The sequence below is a fragment of the Capricornis sumatraensis genome, chromosome 20 (assembly GCF_032405125.1).
Source record: "Capricornis sumatraensis isolate serow.1 chromosome 20, serow.2, whole genome shotgun sequence".
NCBI classification, from domain to species: domain Eukaryota; kingdom Metazoa; phylum Chordata; class Mammalia; order Artiodactyla; family Bovidae; genus Capricornis; species Capricornis sumatraensis.
The window spans coordinates 64,013,527-64,027,082 of record NC_091088.1 but is presented as its reverse complement, the minus strand read 5'-3'; the positions used below and the strand labels follow the sequence as shown (position 1 = coordinate 64,027,082).

General features: G+C 39.2%; 1 protein-coding gene across 1 annotated transcript in view; it reads right to left on the bottom strand.

Annotated features, from left to right (window-relative positions):
• Positions 1 to 929: 929 nt before the first annotated feature.
• Positions 930 to 13,556, bottom strand: part of LOC138096075 (zinc finger protein 665-like) — a 33,040-nt gene continuing 20,413 nt past the window's right edge. Inside the window, exons 5-6 of the mRNA XM_068992167.1 lie at positions 11,612 to 11,738; positions 930 to 4,845 (exon numbers count right to left, since the gene is read on the bottom strand). Coding sequence (XP_068848268.1) covers positions 1,511 to 4,845; positions 11,612 to 11,738 — 3,462 coding nt within the window. The 3' untranslated portion in view covers positions 930 to 1,510. The remainder of the gene's footprint in view (positions 4,846 to 11,611; positions 11,739 to 13,556) is intronic.

Genomic DNA, 13,556 nt, shown 5'->3' with positions numbered 1-13,556 from the left:
CAGGAAGGAGCAGAGCTGCACGCAGTTCTCAGGACTGAGGTCATGAGAAAGAGCATCTGCTTGGATTCCCTTCAGTGACTCCCTTCAGTGACCTTTTACTTGAAGGTAATCTGTTCAGTTATGCCCCTCTTCCTCAGGATATGGAATGCTTTCTGGCCCTTTCAAGATTGTTATTTGCTTCGCTTTGTTTTTTCTCAATTTTTTTACTGCCTAAAGCTGCCTTGTATAAAGATACATAAATATGCGTTTTTGCAAATAAAGCACCTCTGTTTCACTCGAGACTTGGGTCCCCTGCTTCCTTCTTCTCGTTGACTCCATTCCTCAGGTCCTGGTCTACGAAGACCATGACAGCTCTCTCTCTTCAATACCCACAAATAAGAGTAACTCTTCTTTAATCACGCATACAACAGTTATTTCTATCCAATGGAGAACATGACACTATTCCTATGCATTGTTCCTAGCACATCATCAGTCCCTGGTAACTGTCCCTCTCCTCCTATGCAAAGTTCAGGCCTTTTAACATCTTGCCTACTCTGTTCAGGGTCAGTTGGTAGAACACTATGTTTTATAACAGGCTGGACTATGTACGGAAGGGCTTCCTGATCCTACTGACCATGAGTCATGTCCTAGTTTTACGTTATTTTCTCCCCTCCCTGTTGCTAATTCACACTCACTATTGCATTTTGTAATTCAGGCTGTGTGTTTTTCCAGGGAATATGGATGTGAATGAATTGTATCTAATGAAGTCAGTCCCTTCATCTCATTGATTTCTTCCCAGAGACCATCGTGAAATGCATGTAGCAAATGCATTTGATCACTGTATTACCAAAGCCAAGCTCTTAGAGCTCACCACACAACAGGCCAATAAACTGAGAGACTACTTGTTGGGCAAGGAATAGTGACTTTATTCAGAAAGCCAGGAGACCAAAAAGATGGTGGACTACTGTCCCAAAGAATCATATTTGCTGAGGTAGAATTCGGGTTTCTTTTACACGAAAAGATCTCTATAGCTTCTCTTCAAATATGGACTTACTGCAGTTGCTGAGTACCTGAACTAAAGTCATCAGAGAATACACATAGTGAAAAAGGTAAAGGATTCGCCACAACCACTGAATCTGGGAAGTATGGCTCCACTATGTTCCTATCTTGTGACTTTTGGGTAAGATCCTTGCCACAAACATTACATTGCTGTGTGTTTTCTCCAGGATAAATAGTCTGATGCTACTGGTGAGATGAGAGGATAGGGATTTCTTTTTTTTTATTAACATTTGTGAAATTGGTGAGGAATCTTTCTAGAATGAATTCATGTTCTAAAGAGCTGACTAATAAATACATATATATCAGGCTTCTATCCAGTATGAATTTTCTCATGAAGCCTAAGATCTTGCCACACTCACGATATTTGTATGGTTTCTCAGGAGGATGTATTCTCTGAGCAACAGTAGGGTGTGAATTTTGAACTTTGACATTTGAAGACTTCTACCATATACCACATTCACATGAGTTTCTCTCATGTATGGATTTTCTGATGTTTAGTGAGTGCTGAGACCTGAATAAAGGATTTTCCACACTCAAAACATTTGAAAGCTTTCTCTATATGTATTTTCTGATGTTTTTTAAGGTTCGCATTTTGACTGAAGAACTTGCCACACTCATTACATCTGAAAGGGCTCTCTCCAGTATGAATTCTCCAGTGAAGCTGAAGATGTGATTTTTGACCGAAGACTTTTCCACACTCATCACATCTGTAAGGCTTCTCACCAGTATGAACTGTATGATGCCTTAAAAGGGTTGACTTTAGACGAAAGGCCTTGGCACACTCTTCACATTTGTAAGGTTTCTCTCCAGTATGAACTGTCTGATGCCTTAAAAGGGTTGACTTTAGACGAAAGGCCTTGCCACACTCATCACATTTGTAAGGTTTCTCTCCAGTATGAACTGTCTGATGCCTTAAAAGGGTTGACTTTAGACGAAAGGCCTTGCAACACTCATCACATTTGTAAGGTTTCTCTCCAGTATGAACTGTCTGATGACTTAAAAGGGTTGACTTTTCACGAAAGGCCTTCCCACACTTATCACATTTATAAGGTTTCTCACCAGTATGAACTGTCTGATGCCTTAAAAGGGTTGACTTTAGACGAAAGGCCATGCCACACTCATCACATTTGTAAGGTTTTTCTCCAGTATGAACTGTCTGATGTCGAGCAAGCCTTGAATTTCGGCCGAAGACTTTGTGACATATATCACATTTAAATAATTTCTTTCCTGTACGAATTTTCTTAGGTCTCCTAAGGTATGAGCTGTCAGTAAAGGCCTTGCCACACTCATCACAAGGTTTCTCTCTAGTATGAACTGTCTGATTCCTTAAAAGGGTTGAATTTCGGCTGAAGACTTTGTCACATATATCACATTTAAATAATTTCTTTCCTGTATGACTTTTCTTATGTTTCCTGAGATATGAGCTGTGAGCAAAGGCCTTGCCACAGTCATCACATTTGTAAGGTTTTTCTCCAGTATGAACTGTCTGATGACTTAAAAGGGTTGAATTTCGGCTGAAGACTTTGTCACATATATCACATTTAAATAATTTCTTTCCTGTATGACTTTTCTTATGTCTCCTGAGGCATGAGCTGGCAGCAAAGGCCTTGCCACACTCATCACATTTATAAGGTTTCTCTCCAGTATGAACTGTCTGATGACTTAAAAGGTTTGACTTTACACGAAAGGCCTTGCCACACTCATCACATTTGTAAGGTTTCTCTCCAGTATGAATTGTCTGATGACTTAAAAGGCTTGACTTTAGACGAAAGGCCTTGCCACACGCATCACATTTGTAAGGTTTCTCCCCAGTATGAACCATCTGATGACTTAAAAGGCTTGACTTTACACAAAAGGCTTTGCCACACGCATCACATTTGTAAGGTTTCTCTCCACTATGAACTGTCTGATGACTTAAAAGCGTTAACTTTACACAAAAGGCCATGCCACACTCATCACATTTGTAAGGTTTTTCTCCAGTATGAAATGTCTGATGTCTTAAAAAGGTTGACTTTACATGAAAGGCCATGCCACACTCATCACATTTGTAAGGTTTCTCTCCAGTATGAACTGTCTGATGCCTTAAAAGGGTTGACTTATCACAAAAGGCCGTGCCACACTCATCACATTTGTAAGGTTTCTCTCCAGTATGAACTGTCTGATGCCTTAAAAGAGTTGACTTTACACGAAAGGCCATGCCACACTCATCACATTTGTAAGGTTTCTCACCAGTATGAACTGTCCGATGACTTAAAAGGCTTGACTTCAGACGAAAGGCCTTGGAACACTCATCACATTTGTAAGGTTTTTCTCCAGTATGAACTGTCTGATGCCTTAAAAGGGTTGACTTTAGACAAAAGGCCTTGCCACACTCGTCACATTTGTAAGGTTTCTCTCCAGTATGAACTGACTGATGACTTAATAGGGTTAACTTTACATGAAAGGCCATGCCACACTCATCACATTTGTAAGGTTTCTCTCCAGTATGAACTGTCTGATGACTTAAAAGGCTTGACTTTACACGAAAGGCCATGCCACACTCATCACATTTGTAAGGTTTCTCTCCACTATGAATTCTCTGATGAATTAAAAGGGTTGACTTTACACGAAAGGCCTTGCCACAGTCATCACATTTGTAAGGTTTCTCTCCAGTATGAATTGTCTGATGACTTAAAAGGGTTGACTTTACACGAAAGGCCTTGCCACACTCATCACATTTGTAAGGTTTCTCACCAGTATGAACTGTCTGATGACTTAAAAGTGTTAACTTTACACGAAAGGCCATGCCACACTCATCACATTTGTACGGTTTCTCTCCAGTATGAACTGTCTGATGACTTAAAAGGCTTGACTTTACACGAAAGGCCTTGCCACACTCATCACATTTGTAAGGTTTCTCTCCAGTATGAACAGTCTGATGACTTAAAAGGGTTGACTTTACACGAAAGGCCTTGCCACACTCATCACATTGGTAAGGTTTCTCACCAGTATGAACTGTCTGATGGCTTAAAACAGTTGACTTTACACAAGAGGCCTTGCCACATTCATCACATTTGTAAGGTTTCTCTCCATAATGAATCTTCTGATAACCAGCAAGGTTTGAATTTCGGCTGAAGACTTTGTCACATATATCACATTTAAATAATTTCTTTCCAGTATGAATTTTCTTATATCTCCTGAGGTGTGAGCTGTGAGTAAAGGCCTTGCCACGCTCATCACATTTGTAAGGTTTCTCTCTAGTATGAACTGTCTGATGATTTAAAAGGATTGACTTTACACGAAAGGCCTTGCCACACTCATCACATTTGTAAGGTTTTTCCCTGTGTGCTTTGACTTCTTGTGTTATTCCTGAAGGATTCATAAAATCATTCCCATATATATTAGAAACACTGGTTTGGACACAAGGTGGAATTCTTTGAACTGGTGAAAATGAGAAACTGTTGTTGACAGAACTCTTAGCTTCATTATATTCAGAAATTATTCCGCCAGTTTGAAATATCTGCAGTTTATCCTGAAAGTTAAATCCAAACCTCTTTCCAAAGGGCTTGATGCCTGCATCCTTTCTATCATACGAATCTCTTCCATCAGGCACATTTCCATTAAGGCTTACAGGTGTCCCTTTGTAATTTCTTTTGTCATCTCTCCCCTGACACTCAAAGTCACACATGTTCTCCTGACTTTCCCAAAGATGAACATGTTTGATTTCACAGCTTTCAGGGCTTCCCAGCATCAATGTTTGCAATGTTTCTAGTTTATCACTGTTCGCTGTGGGTTGTAAATGCTTCATCACATGTGTAGGAGAGATATCTACAAGATGAAAAGAATCATAGGTATCCTGCTCACAATAATTTAAAAATAAATGTTTCATGTTGAATATATATTACACCAAAAGTAATACTTACAGCAAGTCATGGAACACCACAATGATCACCTTAAGTGTTTAGAAACATTAAAGGAATAGAATCCATAACTTAAGAAAGCATAACATAAATTCATGTTACGGTAGCCTAGTTTTAAAAACCATATGACAAACACACTCACATTGGACAATCTTATGCCAACTCTCAAGAACAAAGTGTTTTTCTACCAGGACCAATAGGAACATACTGCTGGGAGCCAGCACGAGGAGTTCTGCTGTGGCAAAGGTCTTGAGGTTAAGGGGTCCGAGAGGCAAAGGCGAGTCCGGCCTTAAGGGAGCCTCGCTGGATTTTCTCAAGTATCTACTCCCCAAAACCAGAGTCTGCCTGCCGAACTGCATTATGCTTTTCACTTACGCTTCTGACATTAACAGGGGCTGTCCCCCACCACCTTCCCCTAAAAGGAATTAACTTAGAGCTCCACTCAATCAGTCTCCTGGGCGTAAAAAGAATGTCTAGGCTTAAACCCCTCTGATAGCTTACTAACTTACCTGACTGGTCTGTCCGGACTTTACAACCATGCATGTGATTGTTTACAGCCCCCCAACCGCGAGAGGCACGAAGCTTAACACATCTTAAAGATACAGAGCCTTTTTTAAAGAGCTAAGAATTATGTCAGTGTAGGTTTTCATTGTGGAGTTAATGACTGCCGCCAGGCCTCCATATCCTTTATCTTTTAGGCACCTGGAGGATATTAATCAATGTAATTGGGATGTAGAAAAAAGAATATAGTAGTTTTGATGTTAGCAATACTAGTCTTTTGAGTTAATGAATTTTCTTTTTGTTATAAATCACTGTACTCCTCTTTCCTTGTTATAAATTGTTGTGTCCTTGCTATGTAAGAATGTAACCTTAATTAGTGCTTTCTGAGAGTGGCACCAGACTTTAGTAAGAACAACACTGTTAGGGCAAATGTTTTCTGGTTGACGGATCCTTAACAGAAAAGGGGCATAAAATGCTAATAGGCCTCCTGGCCAGAAGATGATGTAAATCACCTAAGACCTGTGTATACAGCTAAGTATGCAGAGAGAAAGCCTGGTCTCAGTAAGGGTCAGGGCTGCTGACCCTGCATGACTTTGTATTATCCACTGATATCTATGTACAACTGAAAGTATAAAAGCTTTTCCTGGAAAATAAAGAATGGACCAGTTTCTTGGACCAGTTCCTGGAAAGACTGGCTTCCCCCATGTCTTCTTTTCTTTCTTACTCTATTTTCTGGCTGACTCCCGTCTGGAGCATAGAGGCTCATCGTGTCTACTTATTTCTCTGGGCTTCAAAGACCCACACGAGAGGGAGCCCAAGGCGGGGGACCCTCTGCTATTCAAGCGGGTGCTTGTGGCCTTACATAGATGGTGAAAGTCTCTTGACTGAGGCTTTATTGGCTTTCTATGTAAACCAAGGAATACAGCCTCTTTCTCTCCTCTGTTCTCTTAACTGCAAAATCTTTCCTTATCTCTCTCTACACCTATATATCTCTCTCGCCACGCCATCCCCGCTTTGAATTACTCTGGATCCACAGGGGCTGGTCCCCGGCAACATATCAATCAACAGTTGTCTCAAATTGAAAAGAAAAATATTACACTATCACTGTATTCTGCAAACTTATAGTACATAAATAAATTCTAAACAATATATTATATTTTGTAACAGTAAATAATCCAAAACCAAGCTTACCCAATTAATAATTAACTCTTCATAATTGGTTGTTTACAATTGAAAACAAATGAGAAAATGGAGAATATGACTAAAACAATTTTTTGGAAACAACATACTTTTTAAATCTGCTGTAGAACTATGTACCCAAAAAGAAAAGGCATTTTACAATGTTAACAAGTAGTATGTGATAGCTGTATTGCAGAATATATGCTAAAAGACTGTAAATGACACATAAATTAAGATGTAAAATATTCATCGGTTTTCTAACAGCCAATAAACAATGCAATCCCCACCTATGTTGTTGTTGTTCAGTCGCTCAGTCGTATCATAAAGAACATGATACAGTATAGATATTAACTTTTTTAAACAAATCTATTTTGAATATTTACTATAAAACATGTACTACTGACAGCACACTAACATGCTTTTCTCTAATCAGAGTAGGAGACACACCCAATTGGGCCACAAAGTGGTAAGAGAACCAGGATATGAATCTGAACCTACTGGGACGACTGAAAAAACTTATTTCTAAGCATGACCACCCACCGAATGAATAGACTAGAAAATATTTTAAAATATATATATATAAGGAACTTAGAAAGAAAATATCAAGGAAGATACAAGACAGAAGTAGTCTGTTAAAATATTATTCAACCACCCCATCCTGAAATGGGTTGTGAGTCATCATGGATGCACAGAGTGATTTAGGTCATGTCCTGAGAAACATGTGCAATAAATGATCAGAGATTATCTTTACAGTGAGAGTATGTAGAAGGTGGAGGGACGTGATAGGTAAGAACAATGTTTCCATCCATATCAAGGTACTATATGAGGACTGGTCAGGACTAAGAAAGGGCCTGCATGGAGCTTAGGGTACACAGGTTTATGTCAGATATCAGCTTGTGACTGCATGTCTCTGTGAAAATAACTGACAGCACACACTAACATACTGACCTTAAAAGAAAAGAACTGGTTCAGTAGGTTTATGGGCATTATACTATGGGTATAGGACAGAAATAAGAGAGATTTTAAAAGTGACTGTGATATATGGAGAAAGCAGGATAATATCTGTTATACAATTTACAATGTAATGTATCCAACTGTGAATTTTCTAAGTTACAATGGAATACTTATATTCAAGAAAAACATACACAATATTCCAGGATGTTGTGTAAGAATCTTATTAGCAGAAATCAGAAGGAAAATCCAGGAAAAAGCTATCTAAACCTGGGTTCCTCTGCCAAGTATGATTAACCTCTCCATTGGACATTTCTTTCATTTCTTCTTTCACACATGGTCATCTCAAGATCAAGGAGTATCAAAGGAAACAAGGGATTGACACTGACTCTGGAAGACCTTCCCAGTTACAAAAGCCTTTCTGAGGCATCCAACTCTTTTTTGTAGAAAAAGGCTTTATTCTCCTAGACCTTCCCTGAGTTCAAAAGAGCAGATTCAAACAGTTACTAATACATTAAAGGACATTGAAGGATCATACCATGATCAAGTGGGATTTATTGCAGGGATGCAAGATTTCTCAATATCCACAAGTTAATCACTATGATACACCACAGTAACAGTTGAACACTAAAAACCATATGATCACAATAGATGCAGAAAAGGTTCTGACAAAATTCAAGTGCCATATATGATAAAAACCCTTCAGAAAGTCAGCACAGATGGACCCTACCTCAACATAATTAAGACTGTATATGTCAAACACACAGCTAACATCATACTCAACAGGGAAACACTGAAAGCACTCCCTTAACAACATGAATAAGACAAGAATGTTCACTATTGCCACTTTCATTCAACATATTTTTGGAACTCCTAGCCACAACAATCAGAAAAGAAAAAGAAATAAAAGGAATTCAAGGTAAAAAATAATTAAAAAGAAGTAAAACTGTCACTATGATGCTACACACAGAAAATCCCGAAGATGCCACCAGATGACTACTAGACCTCATCAATGAACAGAGTAAACTTGCTGCATACAAAATATATAGAAAACTGCCGCATTTCTATACACTAATAATGATGTATCAGAAAGTGAAATTAATGAAACAATCCCATTCACCATCTCAGAGAAAAGAATACAATTCTAAGGAATAAACCTACCTAAAAAGTCAAAAGAACTCTACTCATGAAACTAGAAGATGCTGATGACTGATACCAAAGATGACACAAACAGATGGCACAAACATATACCATGTTCTTGGATTGAAAGAAGTAACACTGTCACAATGACCATACTATCCAAGGCAATCTACGTATTCAGTGCAACCCTTATCAAATTAACAATGACATATTTCATAAAACAAAGAAAAACTTAATTTGTACCAAAATAAAAAAGACTCTAATATCTAAAATGATCTTGAAAAAGAAGAACACAGCTGGAGGAATCATGTTTCCTGAGTTCAGACTATACTACAAACTGACAGTCAACAAAGTGAAAGTGAAGTCACTCAGTCATGTCCAACTCTTTGTGACCCCATCAACTGTAGACTACCAGGTTCCTCTGTCCATGGGATTTTCCAGGCAAAAATACTTAAGTGGGTTGCCATTTCTTTCTCTAGCAGATCTTCCTGACCCAGGGACTGAACCTGGGTCTCCTGCATTGTAGGCACATGGCTTTACCGTCTGAGCCACCAGGGAAGTAGTATGATGATGGCACAAAACAGAAACACAGTTCAGTAGAACAGGACAGAAAACCCAGAAGTAAACTAATTTACTTAGAGTCAATTATTCTATAACAAAAGAGGAAAGAATATAGAATGAAGAAGTCTCTTTAATAAGTAGTGCTGGGATAAATGGATAGTTACATGAAAAAGAATGAAATTAGAACATTCTCTAACACCATACACAAAAATAAACTCAAAATGTGTTAAACATTTAAATGCAAGATCAGATACTATAAAATTCATAGTGGAAAACAAATCCAAAACACTGACATAAATGTCAGCGAAATTTTTTTGAATCTATCTCTTAGAGTCATGGTAATAAAAGCAAAATCAAACAAATGAGACCTAATTAAATTTAAAACCTTTTTGCAAAGCAAAGGAAACCAAAAAAAAGAACAAAAATTCAACTTTTGGACTAGGAGACTATATATGCAAATCATACTACCTATAATGGATTTATTTCCAAAATATACAAACAGTTTATACAGCTTAATATCAAAACAAACAAACAACCCAATCAAAAACTGGGCAGAAGATCAAAACAGATTCTTCTCCAAAGGAGACAAACAGATGGCCAACAGTCACCTGAAAAGATGTTTGACATCTCTACTTATGAGAGAAATGCAAATCAAAACCACGAAAATGTATCACCTCACACTGGTCAGAATGACCACCATCAAAAAGTCTACAAACAATAAATGCTTGAGAGGGTATGGAGAAAAGAGAACCCTCCTACCCTGTTGGAAGGAACATAAATTGGTACTGCCACTTTGGAGAATAGCATAGAGGTTCCATAAAGAACTAAAAATAGAGCTATCACATGAACCAGCAATTCCAATCCTGGGCATATATCCAGAAAGGATGAAAACTAACTCAAAATGATACATGCACCCCAATGTTTTTAGCAGCACTATTTATACCAACCAAAACATGGCAGCAACCTCATAGATATGAGAATGTGAACTTGGACAAAGCTGTCCTGGGATAAATTCCCATACCATTTACAGAGGCTAAAATATATGGTCCTTGATACACATCAACAACACTGTCATGGTGCCCTTGACAGAGTTTCCAAAGCCAGAAAATAACCTGGAAAGACGTATCAGGCTCTCGTGATACTTTCTCTCTCATCATCCTAGAACATACTGACCACTCTACTGGATAGCTTCAAGTGCTGACTTGTACAGAGCAAGAAAATAACATTAGGAATACTGTCTCCGTCACAGTTTTCTGTTACCTACTAAATCCACTCCACAGAGACTCACCAGAGGCTGCCAATTAAACATGGGTGGATTATCACAGCAAGGAAACCAGATAAAATTTCAGACCCTCAGGAATATATTTCAAAGAAATTGAAGAGGTAAAATGATACAAAGTGCTGCGGTTCATGGGGTCGAAGAGAGTTGGACACGACTGAGCTACTGAACTGAACTGAAGGAGAATGGAACATCAGGAACAGTTGACATTCCCAGAATGGGTAGAGCAGCACAAGAGTAAAAGTAATACAACATGAAGGTCAGACATTACAGCATCTTGAGATGGGATCATGCACTTGACCTACAGATGGCAAGCTAAGAGCCTGCAAGATTCACATATGCTCCCCTCGTAGGATCTAGGATCAAAAAGACGATCTCTCTACCCACTCTTACATTTTCCTAAGTAACCACCACAGAGGATCCAATCGACCAACTTGTCCCACTCCTAAACACAAAAAAACAGCCCTTTAGAGATACTCGTTTTTCTTTATATGTTGTAGTTTTGGTTACTTTTACATCACTCCCCACTGTCCAGAGCTTTTTCTCAGGCTCCAATGTGGAGATAATATTCAGATCAGACACAGAAATTCTGGGACTTCCCTGGTGATCCAGTGGTTAAGACTCTGCATTTCCAATGCAGGGGGTGCAGGTTTGATCCTTAGTCAGGGAACTAAGATCCCACATGCAGAATGGTGGAGCCAAAAAAAAAGTAAAGAAGCAAGCAAAAACAAACAAGTAGATATTCAGTGTTATCAGAAGAAAGAAATCTAAAGTGCTGTGGATTTTTTAACACTGAGCCAAAAGTCAAAAAGCAGAAAATAGGAAATTGGGTTTTTTTTTTTTTAAACTTTTCCTACTGAGCTTTGTAGATAATTAAGCTCTGCGACAACTCAGATATGACATGAAATAGACAAAGCATCTGAAGAGGGTCAGTTTAACCTTGTGAACCTGTGTCATGCCCCAGTCACCAGAACTCTCAGATGAAAGACATCAGGTCCTCCCAAGCGGCACACAGGAAAAATGCAGATACCCTAGGGCAGCTCTGGAAGGAAGTCATCCTCACCCACAGACAGAAGGTTCCTATAGGTCTCCAGCATCACGTCCCTGTACAAGGCCTTCTGAGCAGGGTCCAGGAATTCCCACTCCTCCGGAGTGAATTCGATGGCCACATCCTCAGAGGTCAGTTGTTCCTGAAATGAAACCACATGTCACCAAAAGGGCCATGAAAAGTTCTCATTTTCATGCAAAAGAGAAAGGGCGGTAAGGGGCAAGGATTGACTTGGTTGAAGTATGTGTTCTAACAGATCCATGCAGGGGTATCTGGAGAAATTATGCATCTCTAATTTTAATTTCTTATGGTTTTTCCTAAGACCTTATGAGATCCTCCAATTAATATGGATTTTTCATCATTGTTCAAAATCCATGAAATATATAAAAATAAAGCTCAACACTGTTTTGGCTATACAAAAGTGTCAGATATTATGTTCTAGCCAGTGAGTGCAATTCATTATCTCGATGAGGTACAGGATGAGTGGTGTCTTCAGAGATGACAAAGTCCACGGCACTTTTAATGGAAAGGTCTAAATTTTCAGGTATGATGTTGGTAACAGCAGCAAGGACCAAAAGTGTCTGAAGGCTTCCTGTTGCTCTAAATTACTGTAGCATTACTCTAAACATTAAATAAGTACTTTACAGGCAAGAACCTGTCATCAATATAATAGCTCATTAAAAAACCATCTGTTCCCACCTTAGAGAAGAAAACCTGTGTCACAGACAATCTGAGAAACTTGAATCAGATCAAGAAGGTAAGAAATGTTACATGAAGCACCTGAACTCAGAAGCTTGGGCTCAGTAACTGAAGCTTAAGCATCTAACAGTGAAGTAATACAGAGAACATTACAAGTCCTTTGACAGAGGGCTCCTAAAGAAAACTTGAAAGAAGTCCAAGGTGAGCCTCTTCCCTGCCCCTGTGTCTTCTCTGCAGGGGGAGCAGCTCTCAGGCCTCGGGCCTTCATCCCTTGAAAATGGACACCTGTGCCAAAGTAGTCTCTACCCCCTCCCTGTTGGGAGAACCTCCCCCTTGTTGAGTGATCACTGTCCACAGTGGTGGTGAAGGACTGGAGACACTGACCCATGAGAGCTGCAACAGCTTGGCAGCCCCAGGTCCCCAGACCATCTCACTTATTCCTAGCCACAGCTTCCAAACCAGTGCCATTTCAAAGGACTTTGACACAGCAGCCAAGTTCCCTGGAGCTGGAGTTGCCACAGCAGGGGTGGCTGGCTACGGGGCTGGAAGTGGGACTGTGTTCAGAAGCTTCACTATTATGCCAGGAACCCTTCTCTGAAACAGTAGCTCTTCTACACCACGGGCTTGGCCCTCTCAAAGGCCATGGGGCTCTTTTGCCTGATGGTTGTCTAGCTCGTCTTCTTCACGATATGAAGGAGCTGTTTCCACCTCCCATAGTTCTTTCTCCTGTGTCTGCCCTGTATGTTCCCTTTCCTGGAATTCCCCAGGCAGCCTGGGGAAAGTGGTGGGCTCAGGGTTTGACAGAAGGAAAACAAATAAATATTGTATTAATATAAAAAAAAAAAAGGTCCAAGGTGAACAATGTGGAATGGCATGAAAGGTCATTATAGACATGGATACAGAAACACAACTCTTAGTAATTTACTACTTAAAACACTAACAGGATTGTTTAGAAAATTTCAAGGCCACAGATTATACTGATAACCTAATTTCAACTGAAAAAAAAAGGTGATATGTACTCTTAAAATCATGATTTCTTCTATCTAAACCACAGACTTGCACATGCATGCATACTTATCTATAAAAAATTAACTGAAATGAGAGGATTTGTCTTTTGACAGAATTTTTGGACAATTTTATATCACCCTTTTATTCACATGTATTTCAGCATTTTTCAGACGATAAATATGTATCCTTTGTACTCAGCTGAGTTTGTCAACAGGATTCTATACTAAGCTACCAAAAGAAAACTGGCAAAAAT